Source organism: Vicugna pacos, chromosome 11, assembly GCF_048564905.1.
Source record: "Vicugna pacos chromosome 11, VicPac4, whole genome shotgun sequence".
Taxonomy (NCBI): Eukaryota; Metazoa; Chordata; class Mammalia; order Artiodactyla; family Camelidae; genus Vicugna; species Vicugna pacos.
In genome coordinates, this window is record NC_132997.1 from 54730041 (window position 1) to 54753623 (window position 23583).

Genomic DNA, 23583 nt, shown 5'->3' on the forward strand with positions numbered 1-23583 from the left:
TTTTACTTCATTCAGTATGGACTGTTGCTACTCCTGGTTGAAAATTTGTGAAAGACCTGGAAAGTCCAGGATTTTGAATTTTACTAACATGCAGATTTGGCTCTCACAATATAAGGCTGAGATACAAGAAAAAACCACTTAGTGAGCGAACTTGGTAACCCAGCATGCACATCTCATTCTGTACTTCTCTATGTATCTGTGAATAAGCCTCAGTGCTCATGCTCATGAGAAAATAACACTTTGTGAAGTGAGACAAACTCAGCTGGCCCTGGAGGCTCATTGCCTTCCCCCTTTTAGTAGTTTACCAGTGAGCTGAGTCAGGAGGTCTGAGTTAGCACAATGAAAAAACTTGCTGACAAGGGCTTTTGAGACTCAGAGGTTCCTTCTTTGTACAAGACTGTTTCCTTTACCAAGGACTGTTTCCGTCACCATTTGCCAGTTTTCACATGGTCATTTGAGAACTCCTACCCTATTTTCCCAATAAATAATTGAGACAATTGTGGGCCAGGGTCTCTTTCGTAGAGCCCCTTCAGTGGTGTGTATAATGCATTTATTCCTGTCCAGCCAAGCAGCACTCTCTATAGCAGAACGGCGCCTTTGGGATCATGTTGCTCTCTGATGCTTATGTACCTGTACAGTGATAATCGTACTCCCTTTTGTCTTTGTGTGGAAAATGGCCTTCACAGGTGCTAGAGCTACAGAGCAGAACTTAGGGATGTTAGATTTTAAACAGCATGTCGATAGGCTGCAAGGAGAAGGCTGAAAGCTATTCTTTATATTCCTGGTAACAAGTAGTAACTGGGTCCCCCTTTATAAATGAGGAAGCTATTTATGTACGGATTTGGGGTGTTCAAAAGGCTTAATTAAATGAAAAAAGTAAGGAAGAGAACAGTGTATATAGCTACCTTTTATACAAGAAGTGGAGAAGTGGCACATATATACATTTTCTTACATCTTCCTGACAAAAAAATACTAGAAAAATAAACTGAGAGAGAGAGTTCCCTGAAAGTGTGTGTGTGGAAGATTGGATGTATGTGTCAATAGTGATGGTGAGATTTCCCTGTGTATACTGTTCAATGTAGCTTCAACTGCTAAATCATGTGAATGCTTCACCTACTAAAAAATTAAGAGCTAACCAACCAACAGCACATTTTCTTTTTCATATGATATTCTAGGCTGAATAAATAAATAAATGAAAAATTAAATTCCCCACATTTTCAGAATTCAGTAATGTATTATTCTAACATGTTTAGTTGGATAAAACCATTATAATATAAAGTAAAATAAGCAAAAATAAATCCTGCATAACGTATAATTGACTGAAAAATGATTTCCTTTCATAACCTTGGGAATAAGACATAAACATTATGTGATCTGATCTCAATTTAAAAAATTGCTTGGCCTACTTGTAATAAATTCTATTTTGTTCTTAGTTCTATGCACAAACTATAGAAGAGCTTTTAGGGATGCTATATTTTAAAAATCACAATAATGCAATAAAATGCAGGGAAGTCATGATATAACAAAAAATAGTCTTAATAAAAAGTAAGATTTTTTATCAGGGTATAGAATTTTTTTTACATATATATTCAAATGCCCCATAGTGGTAAAGCAGTACAATCTTAGAACATGCTATTTGACATATTTAAACTTGTGATAAAGTAATAAACTTATAATTTAGCCATCTTTTTATTTTAAATTAAACTGACATAGACATTATATTTCTATATTAGAACTGATATATGGTTTAAAGTTCAAGACAACTCAGCTTGGAACAAGTGTATCATACATGTTTTTTAAATTCACATTAAAGTTGAGGTGACAAAAGGAATGAAGTCAGTGGAAAGAACCAGTCCTGGAACCTCTTGGTGGTTAAGTTATTATTTTGGTAGTTTAATTGGGATCCCAGTGGTCCACCTCTCCCTGTCCATCCTGAGGCTTCTCCTAAAGAAATGTTTTCAAAGGAATCAGAGGAAGTAATGAAGCATAAGAAAGCCATTCCATTTATCTTTGTTTAAGTGATTATAGCCATTTAAATTAAATTTGATTTGTAGTAGCTTGAAACATTTTAGTTTTACTTAATTAATTGTAAGTGAGAAACAAGATTGTGACAGAACTACTGTGCTTAATAGACAGGGATGATATATTTAACTACCAAATCAAAAAGTGGCAGTTTTACTTTATCAGTGCCGTAAGTTCCTTTCCTGGGACTTATTTCAACTTTCCAGAAAGAAAGTTAAAAAAATCATGGGCCAGTTAGCTCTTTGAACAAAACAGAAAATGCAGTTTTAATGAAAAATATATATCCCCTTGTATTTCAGTAGGTATAACTTGATATCTTCATATCAGTCTTTTAAAAAACAAAAAATTCCATATATATATATATATATTTTTTTTTATTGGTGTATAGTCAGTTACAGTGTGTCAATTTCTGGTGTACAGCGTAATGTCTCAGTCATACATATGCATACATATATTCATTTTATATTATTTTTCATTAAAGGTTATTACAAGATATTGAACATAGTTCCTTGTGGTATACAGAGGAAATTTTTTTATCTATTTTTATATATAGTGGTTAACATTTGCAAATCTCAAACTCCCAAATTTGTCTCTTCCCACCCCCTGTCCCCTGGTAACCGTAAGATTGTTTACTATGTGGGTCTGTTTGTTTTGTAGATAAGTTTATTACTGTCCTCTTTATTCTTTTTTTTCAGATTCCACATATAGTATCAAAAATATATGGAGTTTTGATATAAGCATATTTCAATCAATAATGCATATATATTCCAATTTTCAGGATACCAAATTTCTGTTAAATGATTGATATTTTTATAACTGAGTTCCACAGTACTGGTGGTGGTATATTCTGTTGGGGAGAAAGTGAGCACTGATGTATTATTTTCCAAATAAAAATATATAAACTGTAATAATATATACATTATCAGAAATTTAAGTTCTTTATCTGCTGAACCTGACTTGCTATTCTGACAGTAGAGCCAGTGACCAGAAAGACTTGAAACAATTTACCAAGTGTTATCACCATCTTAAAAAAGACAATTCTAACTTTCCCTCCTCTGCAATTCATTTTCTCTTTCCTTGCGGTTGCTTTATGTATTATTTTAATATGCTTCTCTTTTTTCCAAACAGTGTTTTCCATTAGTATCTATAGGTTAGAATTGAATTGGGAAAAAAATGGTTCAACCTTAATCCTTACAATGTATCAATTTCTCCTTGTGGTAGTTGAGTTATATCACAGTGTTACAGAAAGAGTTCCACATTGGAATCAGACAAATCTTGTATACATTCTGGTTCAAAACTGGCTCTCCCTGTTCTTAGCACAATGACAGGATAAATGCTCTGATCTTCAGATTCTTGGGAATCTGCAATTTGGAGAAAATGCTACCAATGACTGGCACATAATAGGCAGTCAACAAATTTTTTCCCACTCTTCTCAGTTTAATAAACTGATCACTGTCTAGACGTTGTTAGATTGTATACGTGATATTTGTTAAAACCGGCACAGTACTAAATAAACACTATTAGGCTTTGGTAGGGAGTGTAAAGTTATCAAGACAGTTGCATGAATAAGATGCTCAGTGTACTGTACTGTTAGAAATTAACTTATTTCATATGATGTAGTTTATATAATATATATATTATATATATATACACACACACATATATATAAAAGAAATCAGGAAAATTTCACATTGTCAAAAGGGAGGTCGTGAGGTTGAACCCCTTTCAAGAGGCTGCATTCTGTACATTCAGAAAAAAAAAAATCTTGTTAGTTCATCACAGACATCGTTTTAGTTAATAAAATACTGAGTACTGATAATTGAACTCATCAGGAAATAAAAGATACATCTTTATAACAAGAAAAGTAACTCAAAGTTTACATGTTTCCATGGGTTTCACCTGTGTTTTCCAACTATAGGAAAATTACACAGAAAGCCAAATTATTTAAAGATTGATGACAATAGAAACATATTAAAAGTAGTTAATTATATGTGGATTTTATTAGTTATATCAGCTTTAATAACCTGGGACGTCCATCTTCTCTATAAGGAAATATCTGCCTTAAAATACACATTATTATTAATTTCTGAGCAGTATTAAATTAGAAGACAACTTTTTTTTTTTTCCAGTAACTCCCTACATTCAATTTAAATAATCTCCTCTTATGTTTACATTATTTTCTTTGGCTATTTTATCACTATCAGATAAATTAATGATCCCAGGTGTTACATAATCAATCTATTGGAATGCTAGAAAAATTAATAAAACTTGAATATATATTTAACTCCACTTCTTCTCTTAAAATCTTACTTTATGATGTCTGAATCAAGCTAGGTTAAGTTTGTTTTAGGCTTGAAATTTTCTTCATAACTGAAAATTTCTTATGTCTCTCATCTGAGAAATTATATGTTAACAGTTGAACTGTATGTTTAACTGAGGACAACTTTTTACTTTAAATCTCAAATTCTGCAAAATCATCTCTTTGCTCCTCTTTGTATTAATAACAGTATTCTTTAGTGTAAATTTATAATCTCATAAATTCCCCATTTTTAAATATCAAACTAATTACCAATAAGCAAACTATATTGCAAGTAAAAGCTTTCTTTAAAAATTTTCTATCTGAATGCTCTTGGATGATCATCTCCCTTAACCGCAGCTTTTCCTCAACTACTGTCACCACCAACAGCAACAAGAATAACAAATTCTCTTAAAATTAAAAAAACAAAAAAAAACCCCACAAAAAACATGACCTAAAAGGAGATACTCCCTATCAACTATCCAGGAGATTGAAAAGTCAAAATTTACTTCTGTTGTAACCAACTGTTTAAAAATGTCAGTTGACATTTTCCTAAATAGACATTCAGAAGAATGGGTTCGTCATATTTCTGTTTTAACTATGCAGTGTGGGGTTTGCAGTGTAGGGCAGGACATTCCTACATGCCTCTTTAGGTTTGTTGTCCAACAATGAACAGTAAACAATGGTTATTTTATTCTCAAAGAGGACAAAATACCTAATGGCTTTATGGATCAGGCTCAAATCATTTAAAAAGAGTAATTTATAGAAAGTGTTGTGTGTATCTCTGTTTCTAGGGTACATAGTGAGTACTATTAAATGTCAGGAACCTGAATTCTTATCTTAATTCTCTGCTTTACTCTTGGATTTTTCACATCCTTAAAATACATCTAAAAATTAAATTTCCCTCTCAGAGTTCATTGGTTCTATACATCTCTTGGAGGAGGGGTTTAACTAAATAAAAATCACACTTCTTCTAGCTCTCTGATTTTGATGTAAAAATTTGAAAGATGAGGAGTAACAAATAGAATTTCTTTCTTTAGAACTTTTAGGGTCTTTGTATTATTGCCTGGCAATAAGTTAGCTGAAATGTTAGTCTGTATCCTGCACTCAAAGAAGCAACTGCTCAAAACACCAACTTCTCCTAAAGGTCTGCAGTGCTTTTAGGATTGTTATGCAACACTCAGACATCCATCAGCAATTGCAAGATCCTTATATTCACTAATAAGGCTCCTTTTAGAACCACAAAATCCCCTAATGCAACCTGCCTCTCCAACGCTCCTGGCCCCTTGCTAAATTACTAGGAGAATGAGAAGAAGACAAAACTTCTAAAGTTCAACCCTGGATATCCCATCCTTGTCTGATCCAAACATCATCTCAGGGATGACTAAAACTAGGCCCTGATACCTCTGAGTCTCACCTACAGTGTGCAGTTCTTGCACACACTCTCCATGACTTTCACTTGACAGATACACGACCATATTAGAGGGACCATTATGCTTCTCTGTTACAATATGAGAAACACTGTAATCTTAATCTTTTTAATATTTTTTGGCAGGGTTATTAAGTTTATTTATTTATTTATTTATTTTTATTGGGGGAGGTAATTATTTATTATTTCTTTTAATGGAGGTACTGGGGATTGAACCCCGGACCTTGTGCATGCTAAGCATGTGCTCTACCACTTGAGCTATACCCTCCCCTGAGAAACACTGTAATCTAAATGTTGTAAATATTCTTTATAGAAACATAGATCAGACAAAGGGGGATACTTCTCTCACTCTCAAAATTCAAAGCTAACTTGGAAACTTGGGAAACCCAAAGCTGAGTACATTTGGAACACTCGTAGACAGATTGTCTTTAAACTCATTAGCATGTTTGTGTTATTAATAATACATCAAACTGGGTATTGTAGTCAAAGAAGGACCTTGCATTTCAGAAAGAAAAATCTAAGTCAGTACATGTTGGTAAGCCATTCATATGAGATATAAATGGCTCTCAGGAGCTGGAACAAAATGCCAGCAAGATATAAATGGCATCAGAGGTAGTCTTGCCTATAAATATTTTCAGATTTATAGCCTTTGGTCTGGAGAACGTATTGTATGAGGAACTACAGTGTGGATAAATGGAAATTGTACTCCACTGAAGTAAGAAAGGGGAAAATAGAGTTTTATATCTTGCCCAGCATGTCTGCATCATGATATCTCTAAACGCGCAGCCATAAATCTGAGATGAATCTCAGGAAATGGTGTAAAAGATTTCATAGCTAATCTGTCAGATTTTGGAGTTCCTTTCATTCAGTCAGTAGGGAGAAAATCACAGAGGGCAGAAGAAAACAATATGGCCTGAAAGCCTGGGGGAACTTTGGCTTTTCTGGTCATTTAGAATAGAAATTTGAAATTGTAAACAAGTGAAGATTAATTTTAAATTACTTTCCTTGAGATAGAGTAGTACGTAAAGATCCAATCTGCATCAGTCCTGGAAATAAGGCTTTTGATAAGTAAGTGGGCAAAAAAATAATAATTATTATCTATTATAATCATAATTATCTAATAATTATTATCCTAAATAAGCCCTCTGTTATTTTCTCTGCCTTAACAAAATACAAAGATGTGACCATATGGATAATCTTGACAGTTTTGAGGAATCCTGATCAGATATTTTGTAGGAAACCCCTTTATTGGAATTTTTCCAAGGCTTTTCTCATGATTATGCCGAAGCTATGTGATTTGGGAGGAGAAACACAGAGATAAGTGCCATTTTCATCACATCACTTCCATGGTCCACACTGTCAACATTGTGTATCACTGTTGATGTGGACATTTATCCCCTGGCTGAGGTTGTGGTTTCTCCACTGGAAAGTTCATTTTCACCCAAGTCTATACTGTTAGCATATTAAGGAAGCAGCCATGACTTTCTTTTATTGAATGTTTTAATTAGGGAAAAGTATTGAATTTTGTCCAAGGCTTTTCAGTATATCTGGAGAAATCATGTTTGTTTCCTTTTTACTTTTATATCTAGTAATATGGTGAATTACATTATTAGAATTCCTAGTATTGGAGTGTTCTTGGATTTCTGGAGTAAATCCCACTTTGCCATATTTTATATATATATATATAATATATATATAAAAATACATATATTATATAACACATATATAATACATATATATTATATATAATACATATATATATAAATGTACTGTTGTATTTATGAGTATGGAGTCATAATCTTCAAAATGATTTTCTAGTTCTGTTTACTAAGAAGGCTTGGTACAGCGATGCCTTAGCTACAGTGAGCACACCTAGTTCCTGTTCTTGGTCTTTAAATACCAGGAGTCATTTAAAGGAATCAGAACTCCTTGGAGACAAGCCATATGGAGCAGATGCTCTGACTGGAATAAAAGTTGGATTTAGGTTTTGGCACAGAGAGAGAGATCGTACCACATTTAAGATCAATTTGCTATCTCGTTCATGGGCGCTTGTTGCAAAAAGAATATTGAAGTCAATAATGTTGTTTATGTGATTAATTTTATATATATATATAAAACCCGGAACATAATAGATTCTAATTTGAAATGAGATGGAGAATGGCTATGAAAATCTTTTGTAGCATAGTTTCATTGGTTGTCTTAGGGCAAATATGTCAGAGTCACTCAGCCTCAGCATCGTTCTTTTCCACATGATCATTCCAAGGATGTTGATTTCTGAAACACCAAGTGATGTTCATACTAAGCTCACATATATAATGTAGTATATGTATGTGTTGGTATATATACATGTATTGCATAAACATTAAACTGAAGGAATACTAAGGAGGCTGTGCAATCAAAGAACTTTGGAGATTTGTTTTCAAGCCACAAAGAAATGAAAGAAATAGGCCCCTCTCTCTAGGTGCAACTATCAGTGTTTTAAATTAGATATGGAGATTTATAAGCAATAATATTTAGTGATTTTTAATTTCCACTGTTTAACTCTAAAACACTAAAATTAGGTCAAAGGCCAATAAAGATTTTTGTTTAATTAAAAACCTGACATAATTTTAACTGTGGACCTCTACTTCTTGAGCTACTGTGTTGTACTGAATCTTGGAAAGAAATCAGGGGTCCCCATGCTGGTGAAGGAGAGGGCTTAAGTGGACAGGGTTTCTGGTTTCCTAGCCTCAGTTGAATTATGTCTTTGTGGCATGTTTTATATATGTATATGTAATATATATGTGTGTGTGTGTGTGTGTGTATAATATCTGAGTTCAATTTTATATGGAAAATGTACTCCATAGAGAGAGAAACAAAATGCATGAAAGCCACTGGCCTTTTCACCTGGGCTATTTTCACAGCTTGCTACATCCTTTCATTGCTGTTAGGTGACCACAAGAAGTTTGCAGTACTCCCATTCTGCACCGCTTCTCACATCATTTCAGGTCCTTGCTGATTTCTTGCCCTCTCTTTTGAGTCTCTCTCTTTTTTTTTCAAACTTCAATATGCCTTTCAAAGAGAAGCAGCTTTCAGGGTTTTTTTAATTACCTCGTTTTTTTTCTGTCTGAGCCTAGCTTAGCTTCTTTAAAAGTTGGTTCTTCTGGGTGTTTTCAATTATCTAACAAAATTAACTATGAGTGAAAGTAAAATGGGATGCAACTTAATCATTCTTAATATTCACAGCTGTCCTCTAATTGACATTCACAGGATACATTAATAATTGTATATACTTTACTCCTTTAGACATCCAAGTGCTTTCGTATATAAAGAATTTCATTTCACAGAATGACGGATTTAGACTCTTCAAGTTAAAAACCAAATGATTGATATAACCTAGTCAGTAAGTGATAGAGCCAGGACAAATCTTCTAACACCTAGTCTAATATTCTTTATTTAGCATTTCACCACAATATTAATTAGATGTAACAGCTAATAAGTTAGCTAATATGTCACAAGTTAGAATGACATGATAACTAATATTTATTTGAATGCTTATTGTGTTCTTGGCACTAGATTGAGTACTTCCTTGTACTCTCTCATACATTTCTTACAACAAACCCATAAGAGAAGTACATCAGAATTGAAAGAATTTGATACACTTCCCCAGTGCCTGCAACTAAACTATGATATATCAGGAATGGAATTTTTTTTCATTCCAGTGTGCATGGTCTTAATTTATCTCCTGCACTGCATCTTAGGATAAAGAGAAGAAAGAGAAAATTTTAATGAGAAGCTGTCATGTGTCCTGAACTGAGAAAGTGACTTTATAAAACTAGTTTCACATAAAAATGAAAAGAATCTTACATTTTACACACACACACACAGAGTTAAATCTGTACTCATCACCTGAGTTGAGAATAATAGCATCTCAATGAGGAAGATGTAAAATGTAGAACGTGAAGAAGACAGGGAGAGCTGTCCTCATTTCACAGTACATGAAACCAGGTACCAACTAGCTTTCCAGAGTCACAGAATAAATAAATCTTACTATCCCATTAGATGGAGAAATATCTTTGGTACAATATTAGTTCTTTGTTAACCTGGCATTTTAATTAATACTTATTAAATGAAAAAGTGAATGAATGAATTAAAAGCAAGAATGAGAACCTAGTTATTCTGACTTCTTGCCCCCAAATACAAAACTTATCCCTTACTCAATTTAATATATAGTATCAAAGTTATTATTTTTTTCATTATACAAAGATTTCGGAGTTGAGATCTAAAGTGAGAGCTGCATTTAGGTAGTCTCATTCCTTAGTAGGATGAAAGATGGTTATACATCATGAGGAATAACCAAAAAAATTGTCTACAAGATCATGGAAAATCTTGAGGAGCAGAGCACTGTTCACTTGAGCTTGAAGCTAAAAGAGTTTGTAAATATAAGTGAGAGCATAACAAGGGGCAGCTTGTAGAGTCTAACACAACAGATCAACAGGGCATACGTTTTATATGAATCAAAGTTTTCCCTTGTGCAAATAAGGGTGTATGCTGAGAGGAGAATGTGAATAATATATTTTAATATTCATGAAATTTTGACTAAAAAGTCCACAGAACTTAGGCTATGTTGCATTAGTTTCATAAAGATTATCCTCATATAATTAATGACAGTCCCATAACACATAAGCATGCTGCACGTCATATATAGTAATCTACACATATCTTCTGAATATAATCTATATCTGTTTAAAAATCTTCTATTTAAAATTTTAATAAAAAGTAAAGTTTGACTAAAAAGAATAAAGTCATACACACACACCCATTATCCACACACAACCTCCAAAGACAGTGAAGTTAATTAAATTAAACCTAGAAAATTCTCTAAGATAGAATATGGTATACTTTTCATCTCACCACAATGATAACAGGGATCCTGTTTCAAAGTAATTGTCTCTTTCACTGGGAAATCATTTTTGAAATAGTGTCTCTTTTCCAGAGACCAAATATTACTTCTTGTTTCTGGACAGTGGATAAGATCTGCCAGGGTAAAGGGATTTTTAAGACAGAACAATATTAGGAAAAAATGATGGGCATACTAAATTATTTTGAATAGGTGGAAAGGTAAGAATAAAAGGTGAGAGTTGAAAGTAAGAAAAGATAGTTCAGCTCAACAGTACTTAGGATTTTTATTAGGCTGTAAAAAGAATTACTGGTTTTATATACAGCATATGCTATCATTAGTTTTATTTATGTACAGTGTTGTAAGTAGATGACATTAATATTGTTCATCCAAAGACAGCCTGAGTGGGTTTTGGAAAACAGTATTTCTATCTACTTAGGCATGACATGAGCCTGGTGACATCTAAGACTACTTCTAGATAAATCCAGAGGGAACAACACATGAGTAAAGTAGAGGAAATACAGTAGATGCCCCCTGTCTTGATTGCAATGAGCAAAAAAGAAATATTAACTGAGTAAAACTGAATTTGCAGTCAACAGAAATTCACATTGCACCGTCCCAGTTATAATTATAGTCTTGGACTAAGCAAACAGTTGTTCCTTTATGTAGTGTATGTCTAGATAGGAATTTGAATAAGTAGATGCCAATTTTGACAGCATTATTGATGTGTAACTGACATTTAGTAAACTGTGCATGTTAAAACATACAATTTGGTATGTTTTATAGACATAAATGTTTAACCTTCAAGCTATCACCACAATCAGGAAGGGGAACATATACACCAAAACCCAAAACTTACTCATGACCCTTTGTAACCTAATCACTCCTTCCTGTAGACCCCAAATGGTCCCACAGACCATTTCTGTTACCATAGATAGATTTGAAATTTCTAGAATGCTATATAAGTAGAATCATATAGTATGTACTCTTATTTGGCTTTCTTCACTCAGCACAATTATTTTGAGATCCAACCAGTTGTTACTTGTATCAATAATCTATTCCTTTTTTTACATTTGAGTAACATTCTATTGAATGGTCATACAGTTTGTTACACCATTCCCCTGTTGATGAACATCCGGTTCATTTCCTGTTACTTGGCTGCTATGATTAGTTGTATACAAGTCTTTATGTGAATAGGTTTTTATTTCTGTTGGGTGGATAACCTAGAAGTGGAGTGACTGTATTCTACGGTATGTATATGTTGAACATGTTAAAGAACACAGGCACATTTAAAAATCTGATTTCCATATCACTTGTCCTAATTGCATTGATCAGGAAAGACCTGTGTAGAAACAGCACAATGCATTTGCCGTGAGCTACCTTCACAGCCACTTACATCTGACTACATCTCCAACCATGATGTATTCACCTGCTTCTGCAAATAGGCCTTTTAGTTTGGGGATCTAAAAATCCCTTTATAGAGAGAGCATAATTCTTCCTTAGGGGTTGTCCAAATATTTGTTTTGTGGCATTCTAGTGTTCTGTTTTATATATAAGCTGCCAACTTAAGCAACTTTATTCTACTAGTGTAGGGAATTCTTATGTCCCATAAAGCCAACTTCAATCCAATAACCCTGAATAATATGTACAAAAGTATAATATAGATCTGAATTACTGTCTTATTGAGCAACATCTCCCCAGTAACATGGAACTTCTTTCATATTTTTTCTGTTTTTTAGTTCAGTGTGAAATAGGAGTGTCAGGTTTGGACATGCTGCTTAGCCTTATATAATAACTGCAGCTGGAACAAGGCAGACAGTTTTTTTCTTTATTACTGTGCCTGGGATTTCTTTGTAAGTCTAGATAGATGAATTTGGTGTGGACTGTTGGTAATAGTCCTGGCCGCCTAACAATTTCTGGAAGTAAATGATTTCCTATACATTAAAAAACATACATGCCAGCTGGGAAATCAAACTACCACTTTCCTTTCCCACAAAGTCTTCATTCTAGCACACTTGGGTGAAACCAGTTTCCAGGACACTGAACATGTGATACATGAAATAATGAAGCAGCTGTGTTCATGGATCCACAGAGCTAAAAGGGAGACCAGGCAATACAGGAAAAGAGCATAGGGTCCTGTAAGGGATACATCTCTGTGTCTGCAGTCAGTCTTCCTTAGTGTTTGCTCTGATAATGAAGACATATGCTGCAGTTTTCCTCTCACCTACTGAAAGTTTCTGTGTCCACATCAGCGTCAAATACCGTGCCATGTTGATGGACCCCTTGCAAAGTGACAAGGCCAGCTCTGCTCCCGTGCCGTGAGTTTTGCAATCTTGCTCTTTTTTATTGCTGACACATCCTTGAAATGGCACATTCAGCCTTAAGCAGATTTTCTTGTAGCACTCATTGTGTGTTTTTTCTTTTCCTTATAATGAATGTAATAAATATGTATTATAAACATTTAGAAACAAAACAGTTATAAAGAAGAAAAGCTGCATAGAACAGTCCACAGCCCTGTCTCTGTCTCATTTGTATGCAATATGTTTATGTGCTTTATATAATTAGAATATATATGTATGTATACATTCAGTAAAAAGAGGATTAAGTGCTTTTCCTTTGCCATTCGATATTCTCTGAAATTCTTATTTTACTATCTTTAGAATAGTTTTCTTGAAATTTTTTTTTTTAATTTGATAACCTCCCTTCAGCTGTCTACTCTAAGGATAAGAACACACATTCACATATATAGAGTCCGTTTGGCATAGAGTTTGGTGGAAAGGGTGAGATTTTCCTCACTCAAATACGATAGAATTTATATGATACTCATGGCTTACACCCAAGAGTTAGAGGTCAGGCTGTGTTAAGGGTCACCTGCGTCGCCTCTGCTGCGGTCCGTCGCTGCTACTCCTGCTGCCGCCGCCCCGCCGCTGTGATCGCTGCCGGCTCTCCTGCTGCTCTGACTGTGATCGCTGCCTTGTTTGCAACAGCAGCTCAGCTCCCGCCTGCAGAGCAACAGGCAGCGGTCCTGCCACAAGTCTCCAGTGGCAGCATCAGTTACTACCTATGAAGAATCCTACCTTTGTCCCACACAGTCCTGGACAAAACAAGTTTATAAAGTTGTTTCTCACCTCTTCAGAGGTTAACAAAAGGGACTTGGGATCTAAAATTGCCTTCAACGTTTCAAAGGAAGGGTGTCCTGCTAATTCAAAATTTTCTCTAAAAAAAAGTTTACTATCTTTCCTGATCTATTGTATCCAAACCTGCAATAGAGTGAACAGTAGAAGTGAATGAGATTTTATAAATCATTTAGTTCAGTCCTTTCATTTACTTCTGAAGAAGCTGAGTTCTCAACAAGCTGAGCACTCATTTGGGTCACAAGCTGTTAAAGGCAGCATCTGATCTAGAATCCAGATACTCAATCTTTATATTCCTTTCCACGACCGTTCCTGCCTTACTATAAGAACTTTGGCAAGTTACTTATCTTAGGTTTTCTGTTTATAATTTGGAAATAACATATAAAATCAGCTCTGTTCAAAACATGTTTAATAGTTTTACTGATTAGTAGAAACTAACTCATACAGAACTTAAAAAAAGAAAACAGAAATGACTGAGGAGCTTTTTTTCCCAGACTCATTGGCACATTTTTGTTCCTACTATGGGCGAAAATGGAATTGATCTCAAGCCTGGTATAAGTAACTTAAGGCCAGAGTGCCAGCCTGAGAAACAAGCAGGATTGCTTTTAGTTGGGGTTTTTAAGACAATATATGGTTCAAGATTGGTGGCAGTGAAGCAATGAGGAAAGGCTGGATTATCTGCTTGCTGTGGACACCAAGTTTCTCTGAGGTCCAGAAATGATAATCTGGGGTGAGAGGAAGAGGTTAAGGACCATTCATGATACGTTGATCAAAGCTTGTAAATACTTGGCCTGCTTTGCTCTACAAGCAGTGTGTTCATGCTGTTTGAAGCTCACTTTCTAGGCTTGTAAGTTTCAGCTACTCAACTCCCACCTTATCACGCATTTTTGACTACCAGGTCACATGGTTCATAAAATGAGCGCTGGACCCTACTTTGAAGCAGCCCTTTATTAGCTGTGTGATATTGGATCGGTTCCGTTAACTCTAAGGCTTAGTTTCCTCAACTGTGGTATTGGAATGATAACATTTGCCTCTTTGAGTTTATTGCTAAGGTTGAATGAGAAAAGGAAAGTAGCATAACCCCGCAGAGTATTGTTAATGAATTGTATTAAGACCTCAATTAAAAATGATTATCTTGCCTTTCTATTCTCAAAGAGAATTCTGATCTGAGTCTGGATATTTCTAATATTTGAACTTTACAAAAATAGGCTTTCATCCAGACCCTATTCTTCATGGCTTCTTTAGTCTTTCATATCTTTAAACTGCAAGCTGAAGTACTTCTAATGACAGTTTTCATGAATTAGACATGCAGTCCTGGAAATCGGGCTAGATCACCAACTCATTTAGTGGTTGAATAAGTACAATGATATTGATGCTGCCACTTTCATTTATAACCATCTTGCTGATTTGCTGTGTGCTTTTCTACAGTTATTAGCCTCATTAGTGTCTTAGGAGCGAGAAATGACTGCCTAAAATCTTCCTGATGGGGGGGATTGAAGTGAAAATATGATTTACCCTGTGTGATTCTATTATTGCTTGAGTCCTTAGAAAGGCTTTATATAGACTTATGTGAGTATAATGATCACCTCCTTTGAAAACTGTCATAATCTAGACTCAGCTGTAAGGTGTCAAATGATACTGGCTATTTGATGGCTGCTGACCTGGGTAGGTTTCTAATTAGTGAACGAATAGAGACTTAGTTCATTGAACATAGATGTACAACTAAGTCTCAGGGTTGAATCTCCTCTGACAGCAATATTCTATCTACATGCTTAAGATTTATCTGCCCAAGCTATCCTGTTTGACTGTGTACTTAATCATATCCTCTTGTACATTATAGATGGACTCTTTTCTCTTTAGGGTATATTTTTATATTCTACAATTTAGCTTTCTCAAACTATATTTCAACTGTTGTAGCCTTTAAGGGGTATAATACTCAGGCTCCTAAGTTTCATCACATAGAATAATTCATATGGTGTTATATGCTGGAAAAGAGAAAAAAAGAAATGCAGGGATGATGATGGTACCTCAAGGCAGTTTTGAACTGTTGTTTTGGAAGATTATAAGAAGAAAATCCACCAGTGGTCTATTGTAGAAAATAGAGATTGTACATCTTTATTTGTATCTTTCTTTATTTTCTTCTGTGCATTCATTAAAAACCATATTTATCATGCACCTACTTTTTTTTTTTTTGCCAGATACTGTGTTAGACAGTCAGGTTATAAAACTAAGAACAGTACTAGATGGCTTCTCACTCCTTGCAAGAGTAAGAAGATACATGTGTTCATCAGATTACCCATATTGATATGATATGCATTGGAGTGAATTTTGTTTCAATCAACTGAAATCAACAAATTTTCCAGATATTTTCTATTATTGAGAACTCCTAGTACTGAGGAAACATTTCATCCAGGTTAATGTTAATGTTATGCTGTTAGTTTAAGCATGAACTCCTAAGAGCTTGAAATCAAAGGACTCAGAAATGATCAAGTTTTACTTAACTTCCCATTCCTATTTTAAAGATGAGTAAATTGAGATACAGAAAAATACGAGATTTTTCTCACAAGATACAACTGGCAGGGTTAGAAAGAAAAGTCAGGTAACCTAACTTCAAGTTCCTCCATCAACCACCAAAATGGAAGCCTAGCAGCTTTCTGATGATACAAGGAATATCCTCCCAAGTTCCCTTGAGGCACATTACACTTATTCTCCTCTTTTGTCTGACAATGCTAAGGAAACTTCTCCAGGCCTCACCATTTATTCTCTGTATCAAGCCATATAACCCTAGGGATTTTTTTTTTAATTTCTGTCTAATGTTCTTACACACTCTCTCTCTAAGGGCAAAGATTATGTTTATTTGTCTCAAGATCCCCAGAATCTAGCTTAATAGCCTGGGTTTATATACATAAAAATAGATTCTAAAATATGTTATTTGAGATGACTTGATTTTTCTAATCTCTTCATTGCTGAAGAAGCAAACTTGGATTATCACTGCATATCGTTATGTAATTAATTCACTATGAACAAAATTTGAAAAGAAGTACCACAGAATTAAAGCAGCTTTTTAAATGCTAGTATTAAGACTGTAACCAACTTTATAATTTGATTTTCATAAATCTTCTGATAATACCTTCTTGCAGTTGTTTGGTTAAGACTAAAATGAATAAAGAGTTCCTTCTGTCTTATAACTATAATGGCATTATATGGGGTATAAATTTCAGTCCACAAATTCAGATGTATAAGAAAAAATTACTTTTTATTTTTATATTCTGTAAGTCAACTAAGTTTTAACTTTGATCATAGGAAATTTAAACATAGTCCTTGGGCCCCTCCCTTACCCCTACCACCTGTGTTGGGCCAGGTGGAGAAGGTTCTAGAGCAGTAGTTCTCCAACAGGGGTGATATCCCATCCTCCCTACCAGGGGACACTTAGAAATATCTGGAGATACTTTTAATTATCACAACGTGAGAGGATCCTACTGCGTGTGGTGAGTAGAGGCTAGGAGTTGTGCTAAACATCTCACAATATACAAGACAGCCTCTGACAAGCAGAATTATTCAGAGTGAGATATCAATAGTGCCAAAGTTGAGAAACTGTTTTCTAGAAGCTCAGACTATATCAGGGCATCAGAGAGACCTAGCTGTCACTTGGCATTTTTCCACACTGGTTACCAATGAAATGCCCATTGTCTTAGCTCATGTAGCTCCTTCAGGTTTACTACTTACTGTTTCCGTGACAAGTTTGTGGCACAGGGCCCTGGTGAGACTTGAAACTCTGGTTTGAGTTAAGAAGATGGCATTTTCCCTCTCGTTTTGTTATATCCATGCTGTACTCCTAATGAGATATGTAGACATCTTCCTGGTCTTCCAAGTCTGAGAATTTTGAGCTTGTGGAAAATTTCTTGCTGTACAAAACCTGCTATTTCTAATTTCCATAGGACTTATTTTTTAAAAAAACAAAATCTAGAAATCTTTTCCTCAAACTTTCCCTTAGGCAGGGGATTATTAAATCAACACCCACTGAAAGGAGAAAGGAAAGGATTAATCATTACTCCATAGCTCAAAAATGTTCCCAAGACTTTCTTCTGGAACTAATACCAAATCTTATTAGTCATTAAATCATTTATTGCCTTATTCAGTTAGGGTATTTTTACTCAGTATCTAGAAGCAGCTATTTTGGGTGCTCAGAATGGTAAACAAGACAGACAACATCCCTGTTCTCATGGATTTTATGTTCTAACGGGGCAAGACCAAAACATATCTCTTCTCCAAAAAGAAAAAAGAAAAAAAATACATAATTTCAGATTATGACCATAGCAAGAAGGCTAAAGAAAACTATACAATATGGGGTGATGTAATAGATAAATGAAGTAGGAGAAAGGGTTAACTGTAGGTAGCCTGACCAGGCAAGACTGGATAGGGTTGAGTGTAGGACATCTGAACTCCCATGGTGGTAAGGATCCAGCCATGTGAAAGTTGCAGGAGGACCAGTAGATACAAGGAGCCAAAGAGGTTGATGTGGAATGAACACATGAGTGGTGCTTACTTGAGGAGTAGAAAAGTACATGTGTATCCATTCAACAAAAGGCATTTTTTAGTTTTCTATAATTTGAGTTGTGTTATTGATAGATCTATTCCTCTTTTTAAAATGTATTTTAATTCTGGACTCTCCACTTTGCTATTCCAAAATCAATTCATCAGTTCAGCAAAGATAATCTCACTGAACATGTTATTCCAGCTTCCTGTTTCAGGAAACTATCCATGGCATCATGCCTTCTCTGAGTATCAGGCCACTACTGGCAGTCATTTGGCTATGGCAGTTATTTGATTATAGTAAGCTGTTGACAGATAATCAGAGAAGTATGATTTATGATCAAATTACGGCTATGATTTAGAATTCAACCTTAATTCTGAGAAGAAAATGCCAAGCATGACTCATGTTTCCTTCTATTTTTTCTACTTTCTTTTCCTTCTTTTCTTTTTCTCCCTCGCTCCCTCTCTCCCTTCCTTCCTTTCCTTATTTTTGGTGTTTGGTGACCAAAATTTATTTTCTTTTATTTCAATATTAAACGTCTATAAAGTCTGTTCAAGGTATAAGAATTTTAAAGTATAATAATACTGCCTACCTGTCTCACTAAGGATGCTGAAAGAATAAGTCTGTAGAAAGCATTGAGCTCCTTGGGTTGCAGGGTGAAGTAATAAAAATGCAGTCATTTATACCTCAATAAATAAATAGATATTTTAAATAATATATCTATATTTAAATCATCAATTTATCGTGACCCCAAAGTTTATGGTACCACTACTGCTTATTGCAGGCTTAGTGTCTATAGACAAACCTCAACCTGAATATCCTCAAGTTCTGTACTTGTTTTTTGCCTCTTTTAGGTAAATAAAATGAGATCTTAAAGTGCTGTAATATTAATTTATAGTAATCATAAATAATATTGAACATTCAGTATTTTCTAGTCACTGAATAATGTTCCAGCCCATTATCTTATTTTATCCTCACAATAACCCTAAGAATTAGGTAATATTTTTGCTATTTAAAGGTGAGGAAGCTAAGTTTATTTCAAATCACTTTGCATTGCCTAAGAAAGGCTTCACAATGAGAAAGAGTTAAATAGGAAAATATGAAATAGTTTTCCTGAGTTCTGATATCAGAAATAAATGAGTAATAAATGAATTTATCACTTTTTCCAGAAAACAGAAATGGGATTATCTTCCTACTGGTCTGGTTTAGAGATAGTTCAGTTTAGAGAAGGAAAGTTATTTCTATCATCACCAAGAATCTATATTAGATTGTATCTTTGTTGGGGCCAGTTTAAGAGGTCGTCTTACTCTTATACATAATTAAAACTGATCAAAATAGATCTTTGTTTGGAATTTAGAAGAAACCAGTGTATGTGGAATTTTACTAAGCCCTGTTTAGCATGATTACATTATATACTCAAAGTCAGGTGAATGTAACTGGAATGTAACATGGTATCATGTCAATCCAGAGTAACAGATTTGGAGTATAATGTAGGTATCCTAAGTGCTGCAAAAATTTTACCAAAAAATACAAAGGGTTGTGATGGGATGAGGGACAAGATAATAGAGGAAGAGGAGAACAAACAGTAGACAGAAAGACACAACTTTTGCTGCACCCCACATGTGTCTGTGGACTAAGCTCTTCCTTACAGCATCTTAAGTACAATTGAGTGTCTCAACAAACTTCAGGGTTAGATATCATTATCCAAAATTTTGTTCTCAGGAAACCAAAGCTTAAAAGGGTACATTAACTGCCCAATGTTCTGTAACTGCTCATAGGAGTGCCAGAATTCAAATTCAGGTCAACAGTATAGAGTCTTTCCACTACATGACACTGATCTAAGATAGTTGGTCTCTCCTCCCATAGAATGAAAATTGATTAGAAACACACACACCAGACACCCCTTCCAGAAGTTTAACCTTACAAAGTTACTAGATAAGTAAAAGCAAGCTGTTTTTAAGAGTGTACAGCAGAGATAGCCCATCCTCCCTCCTCCCTTTTTAAAATATTTGCCCTTTCTATTACTGGTCTTCAAGCACGAAGGAGTTACTGTACACTTCAAAAGTGATTAGGATGCTCCTATTTTTTTCCAATTTTTCCACTTAATTAAAACTATAACATGGTATATTTAACTTTTTATTTTCACAATACCATCCAACGGCTTGCCTTACAGAATGTAACATGCTACCTGCAAGTGTTTTGAACACTCCCCCACTGGTTTTGTTCATGAAAAGAAGAGGTTATTTGTGGTTTTGCAAGAAAACTGTTAGTCCTGTGCTAAATGTAAAGAAAAGCATAGAAGTATGTGGGCGTAAATGCTAGGCTTTTCTCTCCCTGCAGTATCACCCTGCACAAAAATGGTCCTCGTGACTCCTGACAGCAGCAGTCGCGCTTAGTTTCTGTTAAGTCATTTTCGAGTCAAATAAAATACTGGGATTGAAGATGAAGTTATATATCACCCACATAATAAACAACAGACATCTATAAGAAACAGATCACAGTAGGGGCCAGACAGCCTTCAGTTGCAAAACAACAGAACCCAGGAAAGGGAATTTGATCAATTGAATTTAGTCAGGTGTTGCAGGAACTGATGATGTATCAAGCAGTTAAATTGTAAAGGTCCTTTCTGAAGAATACTTGGGAAAAATACACAAAAATGGCTAATAGTGGAATATGTGGTTGTGTAGTTTCACAGTGGTGAAGTCATGTTATGAATACCTAAGAAGAGAGAGTAAATTGCCCTGTGATCGTAGCTGCACACAGTTGCAGCGAAGAAGGACTGAATACAGAGATCTGCATATAAACAATTACTCAGCACATTGGAGGCTTTGGTAAGAAGATGATACTCAGATCCAGTAAGAGTCAGTTGAAATCTATGCAAGGTGATGGGTGATGCTCCGTGCAACTGTTAGAGAACGAAGAAAGAGCTGGATAAAGATCCAGGAAATGAAAAAGAAGCTGAGACCATTAGTGTTCAAGCTATTGGTAGTTTTGCTCTAAAATGCAAGTTAATCATTGCAAGTTCCCTCGGCTGGAGTGGCCCCAAGGGAAGGAAAGCTCTTCACAGTCCTGAAAAGAAGAATAAGGCTCGTGTGTGGAACAAGGTTTGTGGGAAGGCAGAGCTGTTCTGAAGAGGCAGGCCTTGCCCCGTTCCACTCTTCAACAGCCGGGAATATACAAGAGATCTTCCACTTTCTGTCTGGTTGTTTTTCATGAAGCCTAAATGTATTTTAGATTTCTAACCAGAGCTTTGTAGCAAAGGAATCACAGTTTAAAGTGGAAACAAAAACAAATATTAAATCAATTCTCATTAAGTACTTTTACTTGTGTTTGTAGTAATAACTGACGTCTTTAAATCACTGCCCCAGTGGGACTAAGGAAATGGAAACCTTGAACTGAGAAAAACAACAAAAAGCAAATAAAAATGTTTAGTCTAAAAACAAAGATGGAAGCTCAATAGAGGTACAGCAAGCACAAGTGCTTGCTTTTGCTGTTGATATATTTTGTTTGGCTCATATCTGACTCTGTTTTTTTTGTCTATCACTGATAATTTTGCTTCATTTATTCAAAAGTGTGTATGTACTAGGTTGTGGTGATATGACAGTAAGCAGAGTGGACCTAGTCCTTACCCCCAGAGAATAGGCAGTTCAGCAGTTGGCTTCCTAATTTATCCGTCAAAGCTGATAAGCATTATGATAAGTGAAAGTAGAAGATACCAGGAAATGACTGTGCAGGAACCCATGCCAGTCTAGGGGACACTGAAGGAAGACGCCTCCTGGAACAAAAGATATTTAAGTTGAAATGGAAAAAAAGCAATGGAAGCAGTTTAACTATTTAGAATAGACACTGTGGTTTGTGTTAAATTACTTATTATTCAAGTTCTTAGGAAGTTTGATTTCTTAATAATTTTGGTGCTCTTTTGATATCATATGGTTTTAATGATATTCATTCCATTTACTTACCAGCTGTAAAACACCTTCGTTTGTGGTAACCACATAGTAGTTAACCAAATTGCTACTCACTGAGAGAAAAACATTCTTCTAATCATTTCTGCTTTCTTTTTCTTTCAAAATTTATTGGAATATAATTCAGATACTATAAAATTTACCATTTTAAAGTACAAAACTTAATGTTTTTAGTATAATCATGAGATTACATGACCATTACCACTGTCTAGTTGCACATCGTTATCATCCCAGAGAGAAACCACGTTCCCATTAGTAGTCAGTGCTCCCAACCCCCTCCTCCACCCCTCCTTTATGAAGCACTAATGAAATTTCTGTCTCAATAAATTTGACTATTCTAGAATTTCAAATAAATAGAATTATACTGTAAGTGATATCTTTGTGATTGACTTTTTTCACTTAGCGTAGTATTTTCAAAGTTTACCCATGTTGTGGCACATACCCGTACTTCACTGTTTTTTATGCCAAATACTATTCTGCTATATGGATTTACTACATTTTTTTTTAATCCATTCGTCACTAGATCTGTTTTCTGGCTATTATGATTGGCGCTGCTATGAACATTTGTTCACAAGTTATTGTGTGAACCTATGTTTTTATTTCTCTTGGATATCTGCCTAGGAGTGGAGTTGCTGGGTCATATTGGTAACTCTGAGCTTCCTTTTAGAGGTACTGCCAGACTGTACCATTTTGTGTTCCCACCAGCAATGTTTTTCTTTCTTTTTCTAGACTCCAGAGGAACTAGAGGATGTTTCTGACCTGGAAGAGGATCATGAGGTCCGCAGTTACACCAGTGTTCAGACGGAAGGGAAAACTGATCGGGTAGGTCACCTCCCTGGGAGGACGGCTGTCTGTTGTACTTCTTCCTTGTCAACTCAGGGAACCTCTCACAGCGGGGCTCCTGGATCTGGGGCTGGTTTGGCAAAGCACAGGGAGAAGAACCTCAGAATGCAGGGGACGCAGAGACAGCGTCATGAGGGGAATAATTTCCTCTGCTTTGATTACTCACAGTGAGACCGTGTCTGCTTAGGGAGTGAATCACTCCATGCCACTTTTGGTCTTTATAGCAGTCATGGGAGTATCAAAGTGAAATGTGTGCATGTTTGTGTAGAGTAGGAAAGAGAAACCAAGAAGTTGTAAATATGCTCTGAAGTTCTAGGGGAAAAAACAACCTTTCAGGCAATACTCCTCTACTGTTTTCTTCCTTTTGACAATGCTTTCTTCTGCCCCTGCCCTCAACACATACACACCTATACTCACACCTCCAAAGATGTTAATCAGTTGCTGAATTCCTCTGAGATGTTGTACTTCACTTTATTTATAC

General features: G+C 35.2%; 1 protein-coding gene across 4 annotated transcripts in view; it reads left to right on the forward strand.

Annotated features, from left to right (window-relative positions):
- CTNNA3 (catenin alpha 3) overlaps positions 1 to 23583 on the forward strand; it is a 1353918-nt gene that overhangs the window by 1183866 nt on the left and 146469 nt on the right. For all 4 annotated transcript variants that reach the window (XM_031682182.2, XM_072971428.1, XM_072971429.1 and 1 more), the window contains one exon: positions 22989 to 23081. In XM_031682182.2, coding sequence (XP_031538042.1) covers positions 22989 to 23081 — 93 coding nt within the window. The remainder of the gene's footprint in view (positions 1 to 22988; positions 23082 to 23583) is intronic.